The 23,721-nt window shown below is 42.3% G+C and overlaps 1 protein-coding gene across 3 annotated transcripts; it reads left to right on the top strand.

The window, feature by feature from the left end:
* Window positions 1-891: 891 nt before the first annotated feature.
* Window positions 892-4,935, top strand: LOC147606988 (uncharacterized). Of its 3 annotated transcripts, none has more exons than XR_015264875.1 (4): window positions 892-1,979; window positions 3,601-3,724; window positions 3,802-4,495; window positions 4,604-4,935. XR_015264875.1 is itself a non-coding variant. In XM_086791337.1 (4 exons), the coding sequence occupies exons 1-3, from the start codon at window positions 1,833-1,835 to the stop codon at window positions 4,275-4,277; spliced, it is 747 nt and encodes a 248-aa protein (XP_086647463.1). In that variant the 5' UTR covers window positions 892-1,832; the 3' UTR covers window positions 4,278-4,286; window positions 4,376-4,935. The 3 variants fall into 3 exon arrangements, 2 of the variants coding, with proteins under 2 accessions (XP_086647463.1, XP_086647462.1); XM_086791337.1 differs by having other exon boundaries at window positions 3,802-4,286; window positions 4,376-4,935; XM_086791336.1 differs by having other exon boundaries at window positions 3,802-4,935.
* The last annotated feature ends 18,786 nt before the right edge of the window (window positions 4,936-23,721 follow it).

The following is a 23,721-nucleotide window of genomic DNA, read 5'->3' as shown; positions in this document are numbered from 1 at the left end:
AGGCGGTGGTGGTGGTGAGACCAAAGCCATAGGGGAAGAGGGGGTCGTAGTTGCTGTCACCCACATTCATGGGCAGCTGGTCAACACTCTTGAACCATGTCCTGGGGGACTTCCCTTGGAAATCATAGTCCCCAAACAGCACATCCGCCACCCCTTGCCCTTCTGACCCCGGCAGCCATGCCGCGACCAGGGCATCCATCACCGGCAAGTAGGGCTCCACCACCAGCGGCCGCCCGGAAACCAGCACCACCACACACTCCACATAGCTACACACATTCTTTATGGTGCTGATGCCCTCTTCTGGGATGGTCAAGTTGTCATTATCCCCATACATCTCTGCATATGTGGTCTCTCCCACCACCACCACTGCATAGGAGAACCCGGCGCTCTCCACGGCGCTCAGCTCCTTCGGCACTGCCTCGTACACCACTTCAGTTAAAGGGCTGACTGTGCTCTTGATGGCATCCAGGATGGTAGTCCCAACTGTTGTATTGCCTCTGCTTCCTTGCCAGCCTATGGTCCACCCTCCACACTGCAATCCTATGTCATCTGCATGGCTGCCGGCGACAAGTATCTTAGTTGCAGTCTTGTTCAAGGGCAACGTGGGTTTGCTTGCATCTTTCCCATTCTTCAAGAGCACCATAGACTTCCTCACTGCTTCTCTAGCTAGATCCCTATGTTCCTGATTACCAACCATGCCTACCAAGCTCCTATCTGCCATTGGCTTCTCGAATAGCCCTGCAATGAACTTCACTCGCAGTATCCGCCGCACTGCATCATCGATCCTCCTCTGGCTTATCTGCCCAGATCTCACTTGGCTAGTAGCAAAGTTGATGAAATCTTCATAGTTGAAGGGAACCATTACCATGTCCAAGCCAGCATTGAGAGCCACATTCACACTATAGCTATAGTTTGCACCAGGTGGATCTGTTATGCGATCGAGTGCTTGCCAATCAGAAATAGTAAAGCCCTTAAAACCCATCCTTTGCTTCAGAATGGTGGTTATCAAGAACTGATCTGCACTCATCTTTTCACCGTTCCAGCTGGAGTAGGAGATCATGACAGTGGAGACACCATCAGCAATGGCAGTGTAGTAGGGGAGCATGTGGATGTCACGAAGCTCGCTGTAAGTGGCCACAGTATTGTTCTCATCAATGCCATGGACTGTACCCCCATCACCAACATAATGCTTGGCACAGGCAACAACGTTGGAGCCTCCTCCAACATAGGGCTCATTCTTTGGATATCCAGGAGGGGGTGTTCCTTGAAGCCCGAGGATGGCCTGTGTCATGTTCCTCACAAGTTGAGGGTCTTCACTGTAGCTCTCGTAGCAGCGGCCCCAGCGAGGGTCACGTGAAACGGCAATACAAGGGGCAAAGGCATAAGGGATGCCTGTGGCTCTAACCTCCAAAGCCGTGGCAGCCCCAATCCTCTTGACCAGTTGAGGATCTCTGGTAGCTCCCAAGCCAATGTTGTGGGGGAATATGGTGGCGCCATAGACATTGTTATGGCCATGCACTGCATCTATGCCATAGATGAGGGGGATTCCGAGGCGGGTGCCGAGAGCCGCGGTCTGCATAGTGTCCACCATGTCTGCCCACATGCTAGGGGTGGCATTGACAGAGGGTGCACTGCCTCCACCACTGAGCACACTCCCTATGAAGTGGTTCTGGATGACAGAAGTGTTTGCGACTGCACGCTCTATTTGGGTCATTTGTCCGATCTTCTCTTCAAGGGTCATTCGGGAGAGGAGGTCCTCTACTCTTGCATGAACTGCTTTTGTGGGGTCCTTGTAGAGTGGCACATCATCAACATGTGGGTGGGCCTGTACCATGAAAGAGCAGGAGGTTATCAGCATGACAATGCATAGGTATAATGCGGGTGCAGGCCTCGAGGAGAAAGGGCATGGCCGTGTCTTGCTGTTGCCGTTGCTACGGCGCTTAGAAGCCATATCTTCAAGCACAAAGCTTCTCACACAGGTACAAAGCTTGAACAATCGCTGATCATCTTCACGCCTGAATGGAGTGTATTATGTAGCACAGCCCTTGCTTTTCGCTTTCGGAAAAACTGCTTTCGCTTTTTTGTGTTTTGATTCTGCTACACCCCCCTGCTTTTCGCTTTCGGGAAAACTGCTTTCGCTTTTTTGTGTTTTGATTTTTCGAGAAAGCTTTCAATAACCGTATGCTTTCACGACTGAAATAAAAACGCTGCTCGCCCTAGAAATACGCAGGTGTGTCCTCTCTTGAGGCCTTTCGACGGAGTGAAGACTTCGCTCACAGTCTCTCTGGTTCCCGAGGCGGCCGCCTCAACCAGGCGCCTGCAACTGGCTCGTGATAGATGGCAAGTGCCTCCAATTGTCTTATGCACACGTGGCTAGTCAAAGGTCCAAACGTGGCAAGTGGAGCCAGCGTGGTGAAAAAGGCATGGGGTGTTTTCATGTGCATGGGGCATGATGTGGTTGGACTCATGGGCATGGGACCCCAAGTGGCAGGTCCAGTAAGATTGAGAGCTCATGTTCAAACTTGAACTCAGAGAGGACTGGGGCTTGGTGTTGCATGTGCGAGCTCCACCATCAGTACCGTTTCATGGTGACCGCTGCACCATCTGTATTGCTCTCTTCTTCCTTGTCCGAGGAGGCGGCTCGCTGTGATGCCGGCTCGCAGGGTTTGCTTGGAAGGGGGGCATCTAGACAAAGGTGCATAACCAGTGTGGGCAGCTTGGAAGGGGGGGAGCACATTGGCTGCCGCCGCCGTCTCGGCGGACTCAAAGGCGGGAGATGCCGGCACATCAGAGGTACAGCCGTCTGTATAGTTGTGTGCGCCATATGAGTGTGTGTCCGCCCACTCTCTCCGGACCACCCTCCTGCATGGTGGTGGGGCTCACCGCCTATTGGCAATATTGTGCAGGTGGGGGCTTTGGCTAATCATGCCTTCTTGCACCCCCTCATGTGCATGTTAGATGCCCCCTTCTGTGCGCATCAAGTGCCTCTGTTTGTCCTGTGCATAATGTAATTAGAGTGTGATTAATATTAATCATCACTGAGCTAATCATGCCTTGCACCCCCTCATGCACATGTTAGATGCCCCCTTCTGTGCACAGGTTAATATGCCCCCCTCAAGCCCATACTTGGACCATCGTCATGCCCCACCCCCCTATTTGCTATCACAGCTTCATCAACTACACTCACAAAAAATGTCATGCACCCCTCCCTTTCTGCTATCACAGCTTCATCAATGTGCGACACTTATGTGGCTCTTGCACAAACAAGACCTTGATTCATCATATTTTATATATTAAATTCATTACAGTCCATGTCCTTGATTCGTCGTATTTCATATATTAAATTTTCAATAGGACCAATAGAGGCACTTGATATCTATCACGACCCTTCAAGGTTACGTATGGTTGTTGGTGGTGTTGATGTGTCTGGCCCTCGTTTGTACTTGATTGGTGTTGCATATACGACCTTATGATTGATAGCCTAATGTGGCCTAATGATTGTGGGCGGACATTATGTACATGGAGCCAGTTTGTTTGTGGTACATGAGCCAGTTTGTTTGTGGTACATGAGAGTTGTTTGTTTGTGGCACATGAAAGTAGCTATATTCAGGAGGTGTTGCTACAAAGCTTTGCGACAATCATCCAGCGAGAAATGGTGATGTCAAGTGCAAGCGGTGGGGATGCTCTAGAGGAGTGCACCCTTCTTCACGCCGCCGAGGACACGGTAATACTAATTGTTGATTCCATTGTTGGTCATAAGTTTGTTGTCCATGTCTACATTGATATGTTATTTCGTTGTAGTGGGAGGTGCACTCCCGCGCATACACGGGCTGGTACAACACAAGTACTACATATGCACGATCCCGCCCTGTGTGTCCAGCGAGGGCAATGTTCGTCACCTCAAGAACTTGGAACAGCTCAACCACCATCGTGTTTCGAAGCACCCCAGTGTAGATGTCATTTTCTCAGATTGGAACCTTTCAAGGTCCCAACGAGAGTGCTTGGTAGAGCCATCCCCTAGCATCAGGGTTTACTCGAAGAAATGTAGGCTAATGAGGGCTGCACGTGTGGAGTTCCAAGCTTCGTATCAATGCACGTGCAAGAAACACCGTGACACCTTCTGGGCCACAAAAGAAGACTTCATCATGTCTTTCGTGGAGGCCGGCATACACGAGGACAACTCTTGCAGGGAAGACACGACAAAGCACCCTAGAAGGGGTGTGCCACGGCCCAATGGGTGCCTTGTTTGTTTGTTTGTTTGGGACGTATGCCTTTGAAGTCTAACGGTGAGTGGCCTTTCGTAGATTATTTTCGATACATTGTTTGGATGCATCCTATGGTGAGTCTTTGAGCTGTAGTATAGTTCGTGATGAAGATGATGTGGGCACGAGTGTGTCGGTTGGTGATCGCCCCAAGGAGGAGGCCACTGTAGATGGATTTACGAGGCCGGTGGGAGAGGAGGCGAGCACGGACATTGTTGATGGTAGCACGGCACGTGAGTGCCTTCCTTTCAAGCATCTCCTTTCAATGTGAACTTGCTTGTGCGATTCTTATGTTTTGTGTTTCTTTTGTTTGCCTTTTGTGCATATGGAGACCACACTAGTGGCACGGGTGCAGAGGGGACACGCATAGATGATGTTGAGGTGGAGACAACTAGGTCTTGGCACTACAACAATCACACTTTGAACAAGAGGATATCCCTCGATTTGCCAGACTAGAGTGATCGTTGGACCTCTGCCTATGTCCTTGTTAGTACCCCTGTAGGGTGTTTCCGTTTTTGCCCTTCCTTATGTCCATGTTGTGTTTTGGATTATGTCCATGTAGGGTGTTTCTGTTTTTTCCCTTGCTTACGTCCATGTAGCGTTTTCACTTTTTGTCGTGGCTTATGTCATGGCTCCAACACTATGCTTGTATGGCTATTTATTGGATTCTCAAATGGCAATTACATTAGGTTTTGTGTTGGAATATGGTGGATTCTAATGGATTGTGTTGTGTTAGTGGTGTTATTCTTATTGGCTAATGGATTAGATGATTTCCTAGTAAGAGTAAATAATTGTGTTTCTATGCTTGTGTTTCAAATGATGTTTATTACATGCTAGAAAATGATTTTTCTATGCTTGTATGGCTGTTTATTGGATTCTCAAATGGCAATTACATCAAGTTTTGTGTTGGAATATGTCGTGCTTCCAACACTATGCTTGTATGGTTGTTTATTGGATTCTCAAATGGCAATTACATTAGGTTTTGTGTTGGAATGTGGCGGATTGTAATGGATTGTGTTTCAAATGATGTTTATTACATGCTACATGAAAATGATGTTTCTATGCTTGGGTTTGGGATATGAACAACTTGACCAAGAGAAGAGATTGCAGAGAATAGTAGAGTGCCCTCACAAGCTACATCACAAAACCCCACCAACACAACTTTGGGCGGACCCTAAAGCTTCGATGTACCCTAAAAATGAATATACGCCTTTGGGCATGAAACCTATAACTTGACAACCAAAAGACCATAATGAATGGATTGCACGTAGAGTATTGGGTGAATATAAAGATCTAATTAAGGAAAACCCAAACTAATGTGTTGTAGTTTGACCAAGTAGGATCACCTTTAGAGAGTCTAGAGGTGGTAGTGGAGAATACTAAAGAGGAATCGGATTGGTTCTCTAAGGAAACAAGGATACAAATATTAAAAATGTTTCAGATAATCCTATACCAAAAGAGATCTTACATATTACCTTCACCTATGTGGAGCATGGTTTTGGCTGTTTGTTGGATTTTCAAATGGCAAGAGTTGGATTGTTGCAAATACAACTGCATATCTATTAGGAGTTGCAATTCTATCTTTAATATAATCTTAGTCATTACTAAAATGTAGTAAACACTACCTTGATGCACTCCCTTTATTATTACAATTCCTTCCAATCACTAACCTATACCAAGCACTAACTTCATTCTAGTCAATAAACTATAGCGAATACTAACTTCATGCAATACTTCTAGCAATTCATAGCAATTACTAACATATACCAATTCCAAGCGATTACTAACCTATAACAAATAATGTTGGAAGTTAACTCGTGGCAGTTACTACCTTAACTACACAACCAATTCATTTTGCAGTGTTACAAATTACTAATTGCAATTAATTACTTGAATTGCTTGAATTACTAGGGGCAAAGAAACTTAAATAGCAATGTCACTAGGTGCAACAATGGAGCAATGTCTACCCATGTATCTCAAGGGGATGCGTGCCCATCAGGAACATCTTCGCAAGCCCTATCTAGTCTACCTTGCATTGTCGCCCTCTTCTTCTTTGGTGGTTTGGGGAAAGAAGTCAAAGCTCGAAGCTGCTCCTTGCGCTTCAATGTCTTCTTGTGGGGGCCCGATTCTATGAATGGCCATGCACGTGACATCGAGTTCCCACACTTGTTATCAAGTGGCCGCAACCTGCTAATCGGATGTGTAATCATATGAGACTTCAATGCCTTGGCATGTTGCACTGATAGCTGTAGCTGTAGAGCTAGGCATCGAGTGTACTCAAGCAAATTGGCATCAACACCTGTGGAGCGACAAATGTCATAGTAAAACACCGAGATGAAAGCCATTCACCAACACAGAAGCTTGAAGATGGTTAACGCATAACAAGATGCAGTCGTGGGACGATATGCTGTATTTGTGCAACCTTGTCATCAATTGGTGTTTCTAATGGCACTGAACACGCAACAAAGCACATCAAAATTCTCACATTTGTTGGGAAGAGCATCCAATGGTTCTCCCATTGGGATTATTGTACCTACATCGCCCTCGCGTGGTGACATTGTTGGCGGCTCGGACTGGATGAGTGGGTCAATCTGATTGAAGAAGCCATGGCCTGCCACCAAGAAAAGCACAATTAACTTTGATTTTTGCATGAAAAACATAGCCGAAGAATAGAGCGAGAAGATGACTCACGTGAGAGATCCAACGAGAGGAATCGTACAGGTCCATGGAGGTCGTGACCACATGGGATAGATGCACTCCACTAATCATCAAAACCTTTTCTTGATGCTTGCAAAGTTTCCCCCTTAGCACCCACTCGTCGCAGGAGCAACATGCCCACTCCATATCTGCATTCTGAACTCGGTGCCATAGGTCACTGTGGCTCTGACTCTTGACCATGGGGACCTTGTGTTCGGCATCCAAGAACATAACATCACAATCGGGGATCGTCTATGCACGTTGCACAAAGCTAGCAACAACATCAAGAATGTTGAAATTTTTCTTAAAACCGGTCTCTTTCAACATGTCTTGATACTAGTAGTAAGAATGGCATGGGGGCCAAGCAACTTTTGCAACAACTAGTCAACCCACCGACCATGTATTGTCTTGCGGCCAGTCAAAAATCATGATTTCAGAATGCCATGGTATGACTCGATGCTGCCATTTGTTTCTTGATTCAAGAGGGGCATATTGTGAGTTGCCCGGACCCACATCCCTTTTAGAAGAGAAACTAATAGGTTGAGAGGAATGATGGTAAGAAGGGTGGTGCGAATAAGAGTATTGTGGAACTATAAATTGTTACCTATTGTGTCCATCCATTGGTCCTTGAAGTACTTGACGAATTCTTTCTCTTCCTTGTATTGTGCATAAAATCATGCACAAGATGAAGAGCCTCCTGTTTTGTGTTTGTTTGACTGCCGCTTGTGTGGCTTCGCATGTTCATTATTTTCCCCAGAGCTCTGAACATGTCCACATGTTTGGAAACATCCGAAACCTTCTTGATCAAGTTCTTCAACCAAGATTAGCGGATGTGCCAAATGCAAAGGTACACTGGTATTCCAAACACCTCCCTAGAAGCAACACTCCTACGAAACATGAAATGCAATGAAATTGTTGACGTGGGAGCATGCCAAACACAATCCATTCCACTACAAGGGCTAAATTTTGGGAACACTTACTTGATGGCTTGTATCTTCGCTTGGGCATCGTCCACCATGAACGTGTTGGGCTGCCATGATTTTTTGGCACTGTAAATTCGATCCGTGAAAGCAGTCAACCAATTCTTGACGTCGGCCATGCAAGAGGAGGATGTCACGATCTATGCAACGAGAACTCAATTCCGATAAGCATCAAACACCAATATGGTGTACAAGTGGAACTGCACAAGGACAATTCTTATCATTAATGTTAACATTGGAATCAATGCACAACAATCAAGAGCTTTGAGGTACTAACAACCAACCTTGTATTTTTTAGTGCCAAATGTGGCATCCATAGCTAGAAGCCCACCCTCACCATGAGTTTTGACCATGTGTAGCTGCCACTCCGTTTGCACACCCAAGACAAATGGATGCCCTTTTGCCTCATCAAACAATTGGTAAATGAAGATTTCACTTTTATTTGCCAACACCCAATTGTGCACACTCCGTGCATCATCTTGATCCGTTTGCAAGGTAATGAACTCTAGCTTTCTTGCAATATTAAGAATATCTCACAGTGTGAGAAATGTGTCCCTTGTGGTCTGCAGGGTACCCTCCTTTGCACTTCCCTGGACAGTGTATGTGATGCTGCAACACTTGCTGCGGAGTGAACCCCTTATGTAGCATGTCACAAATCCAGGATCGCATTGACAATGAAAACAATGGTGCGAAGGCCATCCTGGTGGCTGACTGTCTCGAGTACACTGAAAATTCTGGATTATGGTCCAATTAAGGTTCCTATGGACCAATAAGATTAATCCAAATGTAGGGAGGAGATAAATTGCAGAATAAAAGAAAAATCCCCTAAAAATGAGTAAATGCTCACATAATATGAAGAGAGGACTAAGGACCAAAGACTTACAAAACTGAATTTTGAGAGTGACACACCAACATCATGCACCACGTGCACGATGTCTTACAAGGACCAACCACCAAGGACGAAGTGGAGTGGTAGAATATCACTCACCAAGAGCTTGTTATGCCCACCCGTGGACTTTCTTTTCTCCTCATAACGTGCTGGGCAAACAAGTTCAACCACTACAACCTGTCAACTCTTGCCCGAATCCACCAAGGTGTCATAGTCAATTGGGCTGAGTACCTGCACAAGGAGCTCCATGCAATTTTCTCAAATCCCCAGGGCAAGCTGGTGGCCTCCTCATTTGCTAACCAAAGTACTCTACCACATTGCCAACTGGGATCTCCCCTCATGAAGTAGGTGCGTTTTTCTCATCATTACTGTTGAAGTAGGAAATCCAAGCTTTAGATGTGTGGTATTTTATCCTATAGTTGAGTGTGCGAATTAGGTTGTGTCTAGGATTGTGACACATGGCAAGAGGCCTTATCCATGCATATAAGTGTGCTATCTTTCGTTGTATGGTGTGAGAGAGCTCACCACTTGGTGAGAGATTATTTAGTTCATGTTTTGGTGCCACACATTGTTTCTCTCTCTCCCTCCTCACTCTATGGTCTCTCCGATTTCGTAACATGGTATCAGAGCTACTTTCTTAGGGCTGTGAGGTTATGGATATCCCTCCACATCTCTCATAACGATGGGAGGAAGAGTGCAGCCGTTGGTATGCATGGTGCTACAAGGAGTGTAGCAGATTCAACACCAGTGTGGCAAGTCTACAACAAAAATCTTGGAGGAGTCGTCGACAACTAAATTCTAGAATCCTGCTTTGGGAATTCTGGTATGCAATTTTTTTACAGTTTCTGATTTTGGTTTGGTATGCCTCGGAAGTAGGCACAATGTGTTCAGTTTATACTGCGGGGAGTTTGATGCCTTCGTAAGATAAGAGAATAAGGAAAAGAACGAGAAGAAGGACCGGCTGAGAGCTATCCAAGGAAACCTGTGGACAAAGCAGTGATGCTGTTCGTGAACTCTGAAAAGAGAGAACCGGCATGGTTGTGCGACAAAGGCAACCTGCGAAATGATGATGAGCTACCTTGTGGAAGAAGGCATGAGCACATCCTTCAAGAGATGCAGGAGCGCGCAGGCTTGAACTCGAGCAGCAGCCATAATCTTATCCTTCAAGAGATGCAGGAGCGCGCAGGCTTGAACTCGAGCAGCAGCCAAAATCTTATCCTCCCCTTTTTGGTGTAAATGGACCTTTAGTTGTCCACATGGATGTTTGTAGTGATTACTTTGATGGATCGCTTGTTGTGGGAACAATCGTAAACAAGAAACATCATGTTACATCTATGGGCGATGAGGATATATATGTGTATGATGATGGGCATTATGATGACCCATATTGGCTTGATGGTGAGGAGGAGGATGTATGCATTGAGAATGATGCACACCCTTGGGATGATGTACCCACGATGACCAAGGAAGAGATTTTGGAATTTCGCCTTCGACCACTCATAGAGTTGAAGGAAAATGGCATGCAGATTGACTGGGAGATTATCGAGGATGGTGAAATTAAGATCACCAAGGGTTTTGATCTTTTGTATGGTGACATTGACACCGATGTGATGCAGGATGATGCATGTGCTAGTGAGATTTGCAGTAATGCATGTGTTGATGATTTGGATGTGGTCATACATGATCATGGTGATGAGTCATGTGATGGTAAGAGTGCATGCTTGATTAGCATTCATAGTTTGGAGTATGAGCTTGTCTTGAAGCTTATTGATTGGATTGAGTACAGGCGTGTGTCTAGACCTGGAGACATTCCATCATTTCATGGTGTATTTATGAGCACCAAGTATGGACGAAGACTCGTGAGGGGGGGAATACCCTCAATCTTTGATGCTCCATCAACATATGGTTTGACGATACTCCTTATTCACCTCCATATTGATGTTGCATTGTATTTTCATCTCTTGTTGTCCAAGAGTTCAACTGTTATGTGTACATTTGTAACTCAGCCATATGAGCATGAGTTTGAGAGAGTTGGCATAGGTTAAGAGAGGGGACCTAGATTTCAAGAATAAGGTTACTTGGATTTCAGGGGGGGTGTTGAAGTAGGAAATCCAAGCTTTAGATGTGTGGTATTTTATCCTATAGTTGAGTGTGCGAATTAGATTGTGTCTAGGATTGTGACACATGGCAAGGGGCCTTATCCATGCATATAAGTGTGCTATCTTTCGTTGTATGGTGTGAGAGAGCTTACCACTTGGTGAGAGATTATTCAGTTCATGTTTTGGTGCCACACATTGTTTCTCTCTCTCCCTCCTCACTCTATGGTCTGTTCGATTTTGTAACAATTACCCCCAATTCTTAATCAATAAAATGAGATATTTTCATCTCTCCTCTCTCCTGTTTCAAAACTAGATCCAAAAAGTAAGTTGAACTGACCTAAAAATGGTCAAAAATTGACCAAACTGATTTGGAAAATTCTAGAATCAGTTTGCTTGGTTAGAGGCTCACTTTTTCCTATAAATAGAAACCTCTCCCTTTGTAAAAGATTAATGGTGTTTATGCACTGTTACTCTACTTGTGTCCTGACCATCTACATTGAATTTTTTAATAATTTGATTTTTTTTTGCCTAATCCTCTCCAAAGTGAATTGGTGGCCACTATTGCTTCAAACAATAGTAGAACCCTCAATCCCTCAAGCCAAAGAAGAGCTTACAAGCTCCATGTAAGCTAATTTTCTTACTTGTTTATGAATTTTTATAAGAAATCTATGGTTTTCTTGATTTTTATGTTTTGAAATTGATTGAATTAAATTCAAATGATAGGCTATGCCTTTGATAAAAAGGCCACCCCCTTCTTTTCTTTACATTCTAGCCTTTCTTAATCCTAGAAAGATTAACTAAGGGATTAATTAAACTCTTCTTATTGTTTACTCTCTTGAATTTAGAAATTTGTGTAGATTAGAGTTTTATAATTCTAGATTGGGTTAATTAAGTTAAGTGTAGATAGATAAAAATGAGAAATGGTCAGCCATACAAAGGAGGTTATGGCAAAATTTTCTAGAATTTTGTGAAAAGTAAATTTGTTTTTATGTTATTCCAAAAGAGTAATTCCCACCATTTTTGCATCTAAAAGAAATATTCTAATTATTCCATGTACATATTTACCTATAAATATGCATGGATATCATTGATATTAATTATTAAATTTCATTTCTATGCATAGAAAGATGCATAATGGAATTTCTTATTATAAAAGTGTTATTCATATGAAAAATATGCATAGAAAGATCCATAATGGAAGTTTTCTATTATAAAATTGATTTCTATGCATGGAAAGATGCATAATGTATTTTTTTATTATAAAAGTGTTATTCTTATATTAAAATTGATTTCTATACATAGAAAGATGCATGAATGAATTTTTTTTATTTTAAAAGTGTTATTCTTATCAAATTTGATTTTTATGCATAGAAAGATGCATAAAGGAATTTTTTTTATTACAAAAGTGTTATTCTTATTTAATTTGATTTTTATGCATAGAAAGATGCATAAAGGAATTTTTTTATTACAAAAGTGTTATTCTTATTAAAATTGATTTTATGCATAGAAAGATGCATAAAGGAATTTTTTTATTATGAAAAAGTATTATTCTTATAAAAATTTATTTTTATGCATAAATAGATGCATAAAGAAATTCTTTTTATTTTAAAAGTGTTATTCATATTAAATTTGATTTTATATGCATAAAGAATTTTTTTATCAAAATTAGAATTCTCTTAAATTCTATGAGTATTTGATAAATGAATAATTAAATACTCTAAGAGAGAAATTTCTATCGTTTTCTATTCACATGGATTGTAAAAAGAAAATTCAGGAAATATATCGAGATTGAAATATTCAGATGAATGATTAATTTATTCCTCATGGAATTCGTAACTAATTTAGAAATTAGTTAAGTGAATATTCAAAGAAAGAAATTCAGTAAAATAGTAACAGAATTATCAAACCTTTTCAAGAAAGATAGTTCAAGAAAAATCTTATCCGACTCGAACCTTGAATCAGACTATGACCAAGATCAACAAACTCTTTCGTCAGTCTCGAGGAAAGAAGATGTGACCAGTTTAGAAAAACACTCAAAACTCCCGCCAAATCAGAAACTAAGTTTAAGACCCTTCGAATTCATCTGCGGATCAAGGTTATAGAATTCGAGAAATTTTGGTATGAAATTCACAATGCCAATCAAGAAGTTTTGGGGATACTGATTCAAGAAATACTTCTTGTATTCAAAAGAAAATCAAACTGAAAACTTCCATAGAAACCTTGTTTTGTTAAAGGACTTTCTTACGCCAAATGCTGGAGGGAGCATTTGGTATATGTTTTTCTAAGGGAAGTTTCGGTTGCAATAGCTGGGTGTGGCGGGGAGTGTTCAAAGGACAGCTCACGCGGCAAAGCCTGCCCAGGTCTTGACCAACCTCGGTATGGTTGAAAAATGGTGCGCTTCCGGTACGATGGGCGAGGGCCGACGAAGCGGTCCCTGAGTGAAGTGCCATGACACCTAAGGAGGATCATGGAGAGTTCTGACCAGGCGATGCACGGGCTCGCGGTGCCTATGACACCCATGCGTATGTCGTGAAAAGATATGTATGATGGACGAAATGATTATTGTAATCTGATACTGGATCTCGTTTTGTTGACGGAGAGTCTATAGTGATATTGTTTTTTTTAGAAACAAGGGACTGGATGAAATTTTTGAGTTATGACATCTGTAAACCAATAACTGTTTGTCAATGGATTATTTTATATGTTAAAGTTTTAAAGAGGAGTGTGTGTGTATTTGTATTCGAAAGCAAAAGTTAAGAAAGGCATTCAATTATGGGTGGGTGAGTAATTGTCTAGTTCTACCGATTCCAGTGGAGTTGGGTAACCCATGGGCTGGAATTGGTGGAGTTTTAATAATTAAAATTGAAATAACAGGAATACACTTAGAAATTGAGTAGTTAATTAAAAACCTGAAGAATTTCTCGAATGAGTAGATCAATGCCTGTGCCTGACTTCGGCTCGCGGAAAAAAGCGTTGATTTCCTCAAATGATTAAATCAACGACTGTGCCTGATTTTGGTTAGGAAAAAAGCGTTGATTTCTTCAAACTAAGTCAGTGATAGTTTTCCTTCTATCTGGTTTAATCAGGTGAAGGATAGTTTAGTCTCTTGACTCCATTAGAAAACTCGTTAAGAAAATAAAAAAGGTGGAATCGTCCCCGTTTTTCGAGACAAGGAAAATTTTCTCGATTTCGGTTTTGGAATGACCACCAGATTAGTCTCGTGTTCGGACATTCGAGGGCGAGGCCCCGAGTGAGAAACCCTGCCCCGCACAAGAGGAAGCTACTTTTGCTGTTGCTAGAGCAACCGGGAATCCGGTGCGTAGAGGGGCAGAGGGATCTCGTAGAGCTGGTATCAGAGCGCTGTTGTAAACTTACAAAACAGCAGTAGAAATTACTTGTTCTATAGAGATGAAGAAGCGAGTAGAGGTTGTGAGGTAATATAGACTCTTGTTTCATATATATTACTATTTTTTAATTTGGTTGTTTGTTTGAGAGAGGCATTAGTAATAAGTGATGTTCTATTTGTAGATCTTTACTACATCCAAAGTCCAATGTGTATTCCAAGCTGGAGTGCATTATAATCATTTGGTACCAAAAAGAATAGTGGAAGAGATGGTAGATCAAAAGAAGTTTTAAAAAATCAATGAGAAGCATGTGTCTTTCTTTATGAATAAGAAATAGCTTGATGTATAACTTAGGTGCAGGCGATTTAGGATAAAATTTCTCTCCAAATTGAAGAAATTGGAGCTTCCCTCCTTCTTCAATCTCCATTGGTGGCTCCATCAACACACCAAACCAATTGATTGGTTGGGGGCCTCTACTGTGATCAAAGAATCAAGCAATTTGTAAGGTAAAGTGAGAATTTTGATCTTTTTCCATAATTTCTCAATGTTTCCCTCTTCTCAACCTCTCTCAAGCTTGAGAAGCTTAATTGAAATGGCTCTTTAATGCTATTGAAGTTAATTGATGAATGGTAGTAAGGAAATGCATAAATTTCTATTTATGCTTAATTTTAATAGTTTTTATGTAATTTCTCTCTCTCACTCAAAGAATGGTCATTCCCATGACCTATTTTGAATCTAAATGAAGCTTCTCATGAAGCTTTTCCCTAATCCAAGAATAAATTCTATGCTTGTTTAATTGGAGGCCAAATTAGTGGCTTTTTTATGCTTTTAAGCTAGTTATTTCATGAAAATTTATGATTAAATTCATAATGGGTTAATGATCCAATTAGGGATCATTCTAATCTTATCCATAATGTTAAAGTCTTTATGGTGTGGGTGGTGTGGTGAACTGAGAGAAGTGTTCCACCAGCCGGTGGGCTGGTGGTGCCCCCGTTCGTGTTTGTGTTTCCAAGGCTGTTGGAGTGGACAACTATAGAGGCAGGTGATTCCGTGTCTGGAATTTCCGACAGCTTTCTGGTGCCCCCACTGAGGAGAGCTCTCGTGTTGTTCTTTGCCTAGAAGGGTGTATGTTCCACTGAGGAGAGCTCAGGGATTGTTAGGCTTTTAGGATGTGGTCTTATCCAGAATTTCATGGCAGGAAGGGTGAGGATGTGGTTGACTTCTTGGAGCAAATGGAGTTGGCATGCATTAGCAATCATGTGACAGATGAAGAGCAGGTTCTGAGGTTAGTAAAGATTTTCTTGAAGGGAGATGCCCGAAGCTGGCTTAAGGATTTTGAAGTACAGGATGCAGCATGTGAGCTACATGGTGTTTTGACCTTAGACAGGTTGAAGGAAGACCTTTTGGAGCATTTTCAGCAAGCGGAGGATTCTAGTGTGCTTTGGCAGGAGTTGAGCATCTTGAAGCAGGTCCATGGGCAATCACTGGATGATTTTGTGAAGGTATTGCAAAGAGGATGATGTCTTGGGATTGGCTGATGATAAGAAGGAAGAGGAGTTGGATACAGAATGCTTTGAGGATGATTCTTTGTCAGATTCTACAAGGGAGGAGGATGGGGTAGAGACTTGTGGTGAAGTGAAGATGGTTTGCAATGTGGATGTGGAGAGTATGGAGGAAGATCCTATTATTATGGATTTTCTTGGACAGCTTTTGATGGTGGTATGGTACCTGCAATGAATGGTATGGATGTTTTCCATTTGATGCATTATGTGCTGGGGAGTCTTTGGACGATGATACTAGGGGGGAGTCTTTGGACGATGATACTAGGGGGGTTGGCAACACTCAAGAAGGTATGCATGTAGATTTGGCTGATGAAGAGCATTGTGATGTGAGTATTGTGCTTGAGGATGATATGTGGGAAGTTGCTAGCCTGATGAACAGGAGCCAGAGACGGACATGGATGCAGATATGGTTGAGAGTGTAACAAAGGCTTCTTTGCATGTTGCTGAAATGCTAAAGGCAAAGTCCTTGGATGACAAGGGTTCTGAACTAGTTGAGCTGTATGGTTGTGAAGAGATGCCTGAATTATAAGAGTTGGAAGTGCTTGTGGACACTGTTGCTGCTGGAAAGGATGTGGATTTTTGTGTGCATAAAGGTCAAAATGTTGGAACCTGGCCTTCACTGGTATTGATGAATTGGATGCTAGATGTTGCAATGCCACAGGTTTTAAAGACAAGGAGGTTTGTTGTGGGTGAAGAGCAAAGGCTTAAGGATGATGCTGTGTGGTCAGAGTCTGTGAATGCTTATCAGATGGTGGACGTAAATGATTTTGTGGTACATATGGTGGATGTCTAGTCTGTAGTGATACAGCCATGGTGTTTCACAGATGTTGGGGAATGGGATGGTGAGTTATAGCTATTTCCTTTTGATCCTGGTGGATAGCTCTTGGACTTTATCTTTTTGCTGCTGAGCATAAATGCTCTAGCAGATGGGGGGTTGGCAAAGTATGTCAGGTGTTTTTCTGAAAGGTGTTTTGGGCTTGTGTACATATGGATGCATGGCAAGTGAAAGAGTTTGGCTTTGAATGCGTTGGCAGATGTACAGGGTGGACGGTTTGGCTGTGGGCTTGTGCAGGCCTGTCCGGAACGTGGTTTGTTGGGGATGATATCAGCCACTCGGTTGCTTGAAATGTGTGCACGTCCCCAAAAATAAACGGGCACTCGAAGCTGTATTCGAAGGTGTGAAAGCAGTTGGGCAATTAATGGTTGGACAGCCAATTTAATGAGTGCATGAGTTAGATGAAATTGGTGTGAAAAGGAATATGATGGTGGCCATCTTTTAGGCTTTTTAATAATATAATATCCACGTGGCCTACAATGAAAATGACCACATGGAGGTTTCTTGAGCTGTCAGCGTAAAAGAAGTGAGCCTCTGGAAGGTTGGCGAAGACGAAAACGCCTAGATAGGTTGCCACCTCGTTGTGGAAAAGCGGCCCTGATCATTCTACAGAGAAAGGAGAAGGGAGCTGCCGCCTTTGAAGCTGGTGTGGAGATGCAAGGGGCCCGTCATCAGAGGAGCTGAAGTTGGCAGAGAGCTGGTGATAGCAGCAGAGGGAAGCGTGGCAGAGAGCTGGTGATAGCAGCAGAGGGAAGCGTGGCTGTGCAGGCGACGGCTGTAGAGCTGAGGCCGACATTGGACAGCGTGAGCGGGTGCCGACTATAGAGAGAAGCTGCTCTGCTGGACCGAAGAAGTGGGTTGGGTCGTTTGGGAGATGGCCACCTTTTGGGATGCGAAGGATGGCACTGGGGAGCAGTGAAGAAGGCACGCGTGGCCGTGGGGGATGCGAAGAGCTGGTGTTGAGCTGGCAGCTTCCGAGGTGGTGGCAGAGGCCTTGGAGGTGATGGTCGTCTACGAGTGCAGGAGCAGAGACTGGCGAATAGAGGGGTGCTGATGAAGGGTTTTGGCCATGGCTAGCACGTGTAAGAGGGCAGGTTTGCCACAAAAGGATCATGCAAAGGCTAGGGGGGCTAATAGCACGTCAAAGAGAAGGGGTTCAAGGGGCAGGTGGTGCTTGGGTTTGTTGTGAGGGTGGCAGAGGATCAGCACAGAGAGAGAGAAAGAGAGGTGTTGGTGTAGCTGCTCTACTGGTGGCGACACACACAGAAGTGATGGGCTACAGTGAGAGTTGAGGGTTGCTGGTGGGGCACCCTCTGAAGAGAAGTGGTCGGGTTCTTTTTGGTGTGGTTGGCACAGCACGCAGGCGAGAGGTTCGCGGCGATTGGAAAAGCCGACTGTGGAGAGAGTGCAGTGCAGAGAAGTGTTGATGTGTTTGTGGCTAAAAAGGCTTGGTCGTCAGACGCAAGGTCGTAATTCCTAAGGTGGTGTGGCCGTGGTGGAATTCCCTTGGCAGTAAATCCAGGCCTGAGTGTTTGTAAGTTGTGTGAGTAAGGCTTCTCTGTCGGGAGAAGCTTGTATGAAGTGTTTTCTGGGAATATAATTGCCGAGTGTTTACTTGTCTATGGTGCCCCTGTTTTGTGCTGTCTTTATGGTGTGGGTGGTGTGGTGAACTCAGAGAAGTGTTGCAGCTGGTGGCTGGTGGTGCCCGTTCATGTTTGTGTTTCCAAGGCTGTTGGAGTGGACAGCTATAGAGGCAGGTGATTCCGTGTCCAGAATTTCCGACAGCGTGTAGACTTTACTTGCATTGGTTTTGGTAGTAATGAGCCTTTATACTTTTTACTTTGATGTTTCTATGCTAGTGCTTTAAAAAGTTTGTTATATCCTTTCTGAGAGATGCCATTTAGAGAATAGTAAAAATTATCATTATTTCAGCATAATTCTGGTATAGTAAAATTCACCTATTTTTTTACAAAGGACTCAGGTTCTATTTATAGGAGAGGGAGGCTCTAACCAAGACTAACTGATTTCTAGAATTTTCTAGATTTTAGTTTGGTTGAATTTGGACCAAATTTGGACCCAGTTTGGTTACTTTTTGATTCGGTTTGATCTAGGAGAGGAGAGATAAAAATATCACATTATTTTTGAGTTTAAAACTCATTCAAGCATGTGAAGTAGGCGCCTCCTTGAAGGGACTCGCCTTCCTTACACAAGTGTCAAAATGGAATCATTATACCCAAAATATCTCATTTTTTAGTAATACTCATAGTTTTTTACTAATAAACCTTGTACATAGTCAACTCTTTATCTTATGTGGGCATTTACTCATTTATGGGCATTTTTCTTTTACAAATTAGATCTATCTCCTCCCCACACATGGATTGATCCTATTGGCCCATAGGAACCTTAATTGGACCATAATCCAAAAATTTCTGAAAATCTAGACCCTTAGGCTAAGGTCCTTTATACCCATTTCCAATTAATTCCAATTGCACATTGGAAAGTTCTTTTTGATTCAGGGGAATTCATTTTAGACACTAGGAGGATTTTTATATCCAAAAATATCTCAATTTTGGACTACCTCTCTTTAGATATTTTCTCTCTCTAGGTCAAAATAGGGTAAAATAGAATCTTTCTTTTATTTCTGAGAGGGGAATAATTATAAGATCAGAAGGGGAGATTCTTACACACCTGCACCCTCAAAAAGCTGGAGGGGGGAATCTTACATCCTACCCCACTTAAAAAACGCGAGATGTCCTCATCTCGCAAACTAGAGGACAACTCTTCCCCTTAAGATCGAATTAATTCTGGGGTTCCTTATATTCTGGTCTACCCAATAAAATCCTGGGAAAAAGATCCCTTACATAGAACTCATCATCGGATAACGATTCATTCAGATCATAACATTCATACTTTTAACACAATAATGGTCCATTAGACCGAAAAAAATTTCTTTCTGAACATTCCTCCCCGGAAATTCAGTCAAACAAGTCCTGAATTTGTCATCCAATTAACTTGATCCACCGGTTCAAGTGTTAATAGTAGCAATCTGACAGCACAATCCACTAATCTCATAGTGATTTGTTGAAGTCACTATCATCATTCCAGTTACAAATATTAGCACAGGGACTTGTCCCATTCATCCTCATTTTGGTTTTTGTTCAGCTTAATGCTTTTTAACCAAAATTCAGGAATCATCATTTTTCAATCAGAATCCAAATCAACTCATCAGTTCACAGCCAGAATTTAAAAATCATATCAACCACATTCGAATTCATCATCTATCCATACATCCACATCCACATCTACATCCATACATCCATTTTCACATCCACATTCATACATCCACATCCACATCCATACATCCATTTTCACATCCACATTCATACAACCACATCCACATCTATACATACACATCCAAATCCATATCCATACATCCATTTTCACATCCACATTCATACATCCACATCCACATCCATTTTCACATCCACATTCACATCCACATCCACATCCACATCCACATCCATACATCCACATCCACATCCACATCTACATCCATACATCCATTTTCACATCCATATTCATACATCCACATCCACATCCATACATCCACATCCACATCTACATCCATACATCCATTTTCACATCCACATTCATACATCCACATCCACATCCATACATCCATATCCACATCTACATCCATATATCCATTTTCACATCCACATCCACATCCACATCCATATCCATACATCCATTTTTACATCCACATTCATACATCCATATATCCATATCCACATCCACATCCACATCCACATCTACATCCATATATCCATATATCCATATCCATATCCACATCCATATATCCACATCCACATCCACATCTACATCCATACATCCATTTTCACATCCATACATCCACATCCATACATCCATATCCACATCCATATATCCACATCCACATCTACATCCATACATCCATTTTCACATCCACATTCATACATCCACATCCACATCCATACATCCACATCCACATCTACATCCATACATCCATTTTCACATCCACATTCATACATCCACATCCACATCCACATCTACATCCATACATCCATTTTCACATCCACATTCATACATCCACATCCACATCCATACATCCACATCCACATCTACATCCATACATCCATTTTCACATCCACATTCATACATCCAGATCCACATCTATACATCCACATCCACATCCACACATCAACATCCACACATCAACATCCATATCTACATCCATATCCACATCAACATTCATCCATATCTACATCCATACATCCATTTCCACATCCATACATCCATACATCCATATCTACATCCATACATCCATTTCCACATCCACATCCACATCCATACATCCATTTCCACATCCACATTCATACATTCATATACACCTTCACATCTATTGTTTTATAATGTATCCTTTCTTATCCTATCACAGCCTATACACATCTTATCACATCAGATACACTTCTTACCTCATCCCATACACATCTTATCACATCCTATCACATCCCATACGCATCTTATCACATCCTATCACATCTCATACACATCTTATCGCATCCTATCACATCTGTTGCGTGACGAGTGGTGATCAAGGCAAGGATGCAACACAAAGATGGAAGCAGGAAAACAAGAGACTTGACATTCTTATTTAGGGCTCTTGTAGAGAGTTCCAAGTTGTAGGTGAGTGTGGGAGTGGGCTTGAGAATAATCCCACATGGAAAGTTTTGGGAGTTTTAGGAGTTTTAGTATAAATAGTGGCTCATTTGAGAGCTCACACACACTTTGGGCTAAGTTCATGCAAGAGCTCCTTTGAGAGAGCTACTCTCCCTCTTCTCCATAGAGGTGAAGACTCTTCTCTCACCCCATCTACATCTTTGTATGAGATAAATCTCTTCAAATAGCAATGTAATGAGTCTTTCTCATCCTCTTCTCTAATCATTTTACTCTTATGCATGCTTTTAGTATTTCGTTTTTGTGTATGTGGGCTGATTTGAAGCTTTCATGGAAGCTTGATGCTTGAGTGTGTGCATGCTTGTAGGAAGATAGGAGTGGAGTGAGGTCTTTCTCTTTGCTTGTGTGCATAGTGATTGTGTTCCTCTTGCTTGTATTTGTGAATGAACGGGTGTTTAGGAATGAGGGCAAGTTGAGCTTGTGTGTGCTCTTAATCTAGTGTCATGTGATGGAAGCCATAGGCATCTCTCCTTTAGATGATACGCTTTCGTGCACCTAACCGGGTTGAGTCCCTACTAGTGCGAAAGGAGTGCTTGCATTCCATTGGAGCTAGGCATTACCTCTATTCGCCTGTATTGCATCATAGGGAGATAAGGGTCTTTCCATTGGCGCCGCTGCCGAGGATACAAGCATGCACACACTTAAGCATCAAGCTTCCATGAAATCTTCAAATCAGCCCACATACACAAAAACGAAATACTAAAAGCATGCATAAGAGTAAAATGATTAGAGAAGAGGATGAGAAAGACTCATGACATTGCTATTGATTCAATGCGATAGGTGGTTTGTGTTCTTTTTTTTTTTTTGAGAAAGCAAAAGTACTGACAGACAATAACAATTTTACTGAATAAGACATGGCAATAAACGTCCAATTAGCTAGAGGAAGGAAACATTGAAGCAGTGTAGAGATTGAATAGGTTAGTTCAAGCCTTAATAATTACTACCTGCAGCTAACTAAAGTAAAGAATGTTTTATGCCAAATGTATTGTTCTTTTCCTAGAAGGCAAAAGACAACAGTTAATCGAGGGACTATCAAGTAGTATACTGAGCCTATGCTAAGTCAAAGATGTCAGTTCAACACTAATAAATCTAACATAATTATGTAGTGGCAGACTCTTGATATTGCTTAGTGTTTTGGTTTAATATTTTAAGCACAACGGTGACCATCCTAGATTAGACAAGCATTTCTCTTGGTGCCTTTCTTTTGTTTTCTTTTTTTTTCTTTTTTTTTGGACGGGGCTCTCTCCAAGAGTATGTTTGCGCACCTGGGGTATGGCTATTCCTTACTACACAAGGCATTGGTCTGGGAAAGGTATAGACCTCCCTCGCCTACCATGAATAACAAGGTAATAGGCCACAAACATATACACTTTTCTTTTATTTTTGTCATGCCAATTTTTGTTATGGAAGGTTTATTAGATTGTCCCTAAGCAATGTCCTAGGAAGGGCAAGATATCCACTGACGGTCCTATGATTAATTTAGTCTCTTTGTCCTAGGTCTGGAACTCTACCTTTAGCACAAAACACTAATTACTTTGTATTGCTAAACGGGTAAAAACAATTACGGTCAAACTTACACTATCAAGTCTAAAGCCACTTAAATGTATATTCATGGATGACTTGTGTGTGCATTCCATCGACAGAGAAGAACACATAGAGCATCTCAAAAAAATCTTTGAGAAATGCAGAGTGTATCGCATATGCCTTAACCCTGATAAATGCAAGTTTATGGTTAGGCAAGGGAAGATTCTAGGCCACATTGTGTCTAGGAATGGTATATCCACGGCATGTGGAGAAGATAGCTATTATTGTTGAGCTACCTAGACCTTACAATGCAAAAGGGGTACAAGTTTTCATGGGTCATTGCGGCTACTATCGTAGATTTATCTACATGTACGCTGAAATAGCACGGCCATTGTACGCACTCCTTGTTGTATTTGAATGGATAGAGGATTGTGAAGAAGCCTTTGAAAAGCTGAAGAAAGCATTAGTGACGGCACCTATTCTCAGGTCGCCGGATTGGGATAATTTATCATATAGATGCTTCGGCTTTTGCAATTGGCTGTATTTTAGCTCAACCAGGCGAGAACAAAATGGACTTTCCAGTCTCATATGCTAGCCGCGCCAGTTGAATAGTGCTGAAAAGAATTACACCACCACGGAAAGAGAAGGCTTAGCTATGATCTATGCTGTGAAGAAGTTTCGGCATTACCTTTTGGCCAATAAATTTACATTCTTCGTAGATCATCAAGCTTTGCTTTACCTTGTGAACAAGCC

The sequence above is a fragment of the Cibotium barometz genome, chromosome 56, assembly GCF_041138505.1.
Source record: "Cibotium barometz isolate CiBa-2024 chromosome 56, ASM4113850v1, whole genome shotgun sequence".
Taxonomy (NCBI): Eukaryota; Viridiplantae; Streptophyta; class Polypodiopsida; order Cyatheales; family Cibotiaceae; genus Cibotium; species Cibotium barometz.
Note: the sequence above shows the minus strand (reverse complement) of the source record. Positions and strands in the feature narration are given on the sequence as shown.

Excerpts from the sequence above, each read along its gene's own strand:
- LOC147606988 (XM_086791337.1), top strand. The coding sequence starts at position 1,833 with ATGAAAGAGCAGGAGGTTATCAGCATGACAATGCATAGGTATAATGCG. Across the intron at positions 1,980-3,600 it reads GCACAAAGCTTCTCACACAG|CTATATTCAGGAGGTGTTGC; the intron begins GTACAAAGCTTG and ends ACATGAAAGTAG. Across the intron at positions 3,725-3,801 it reads TTCACGCCGCCGAGGACACG|TGGGAGGTGCACTCCCGCGC; the intron begins GTAATACTAATT and ends ATTTCGTTGTAG.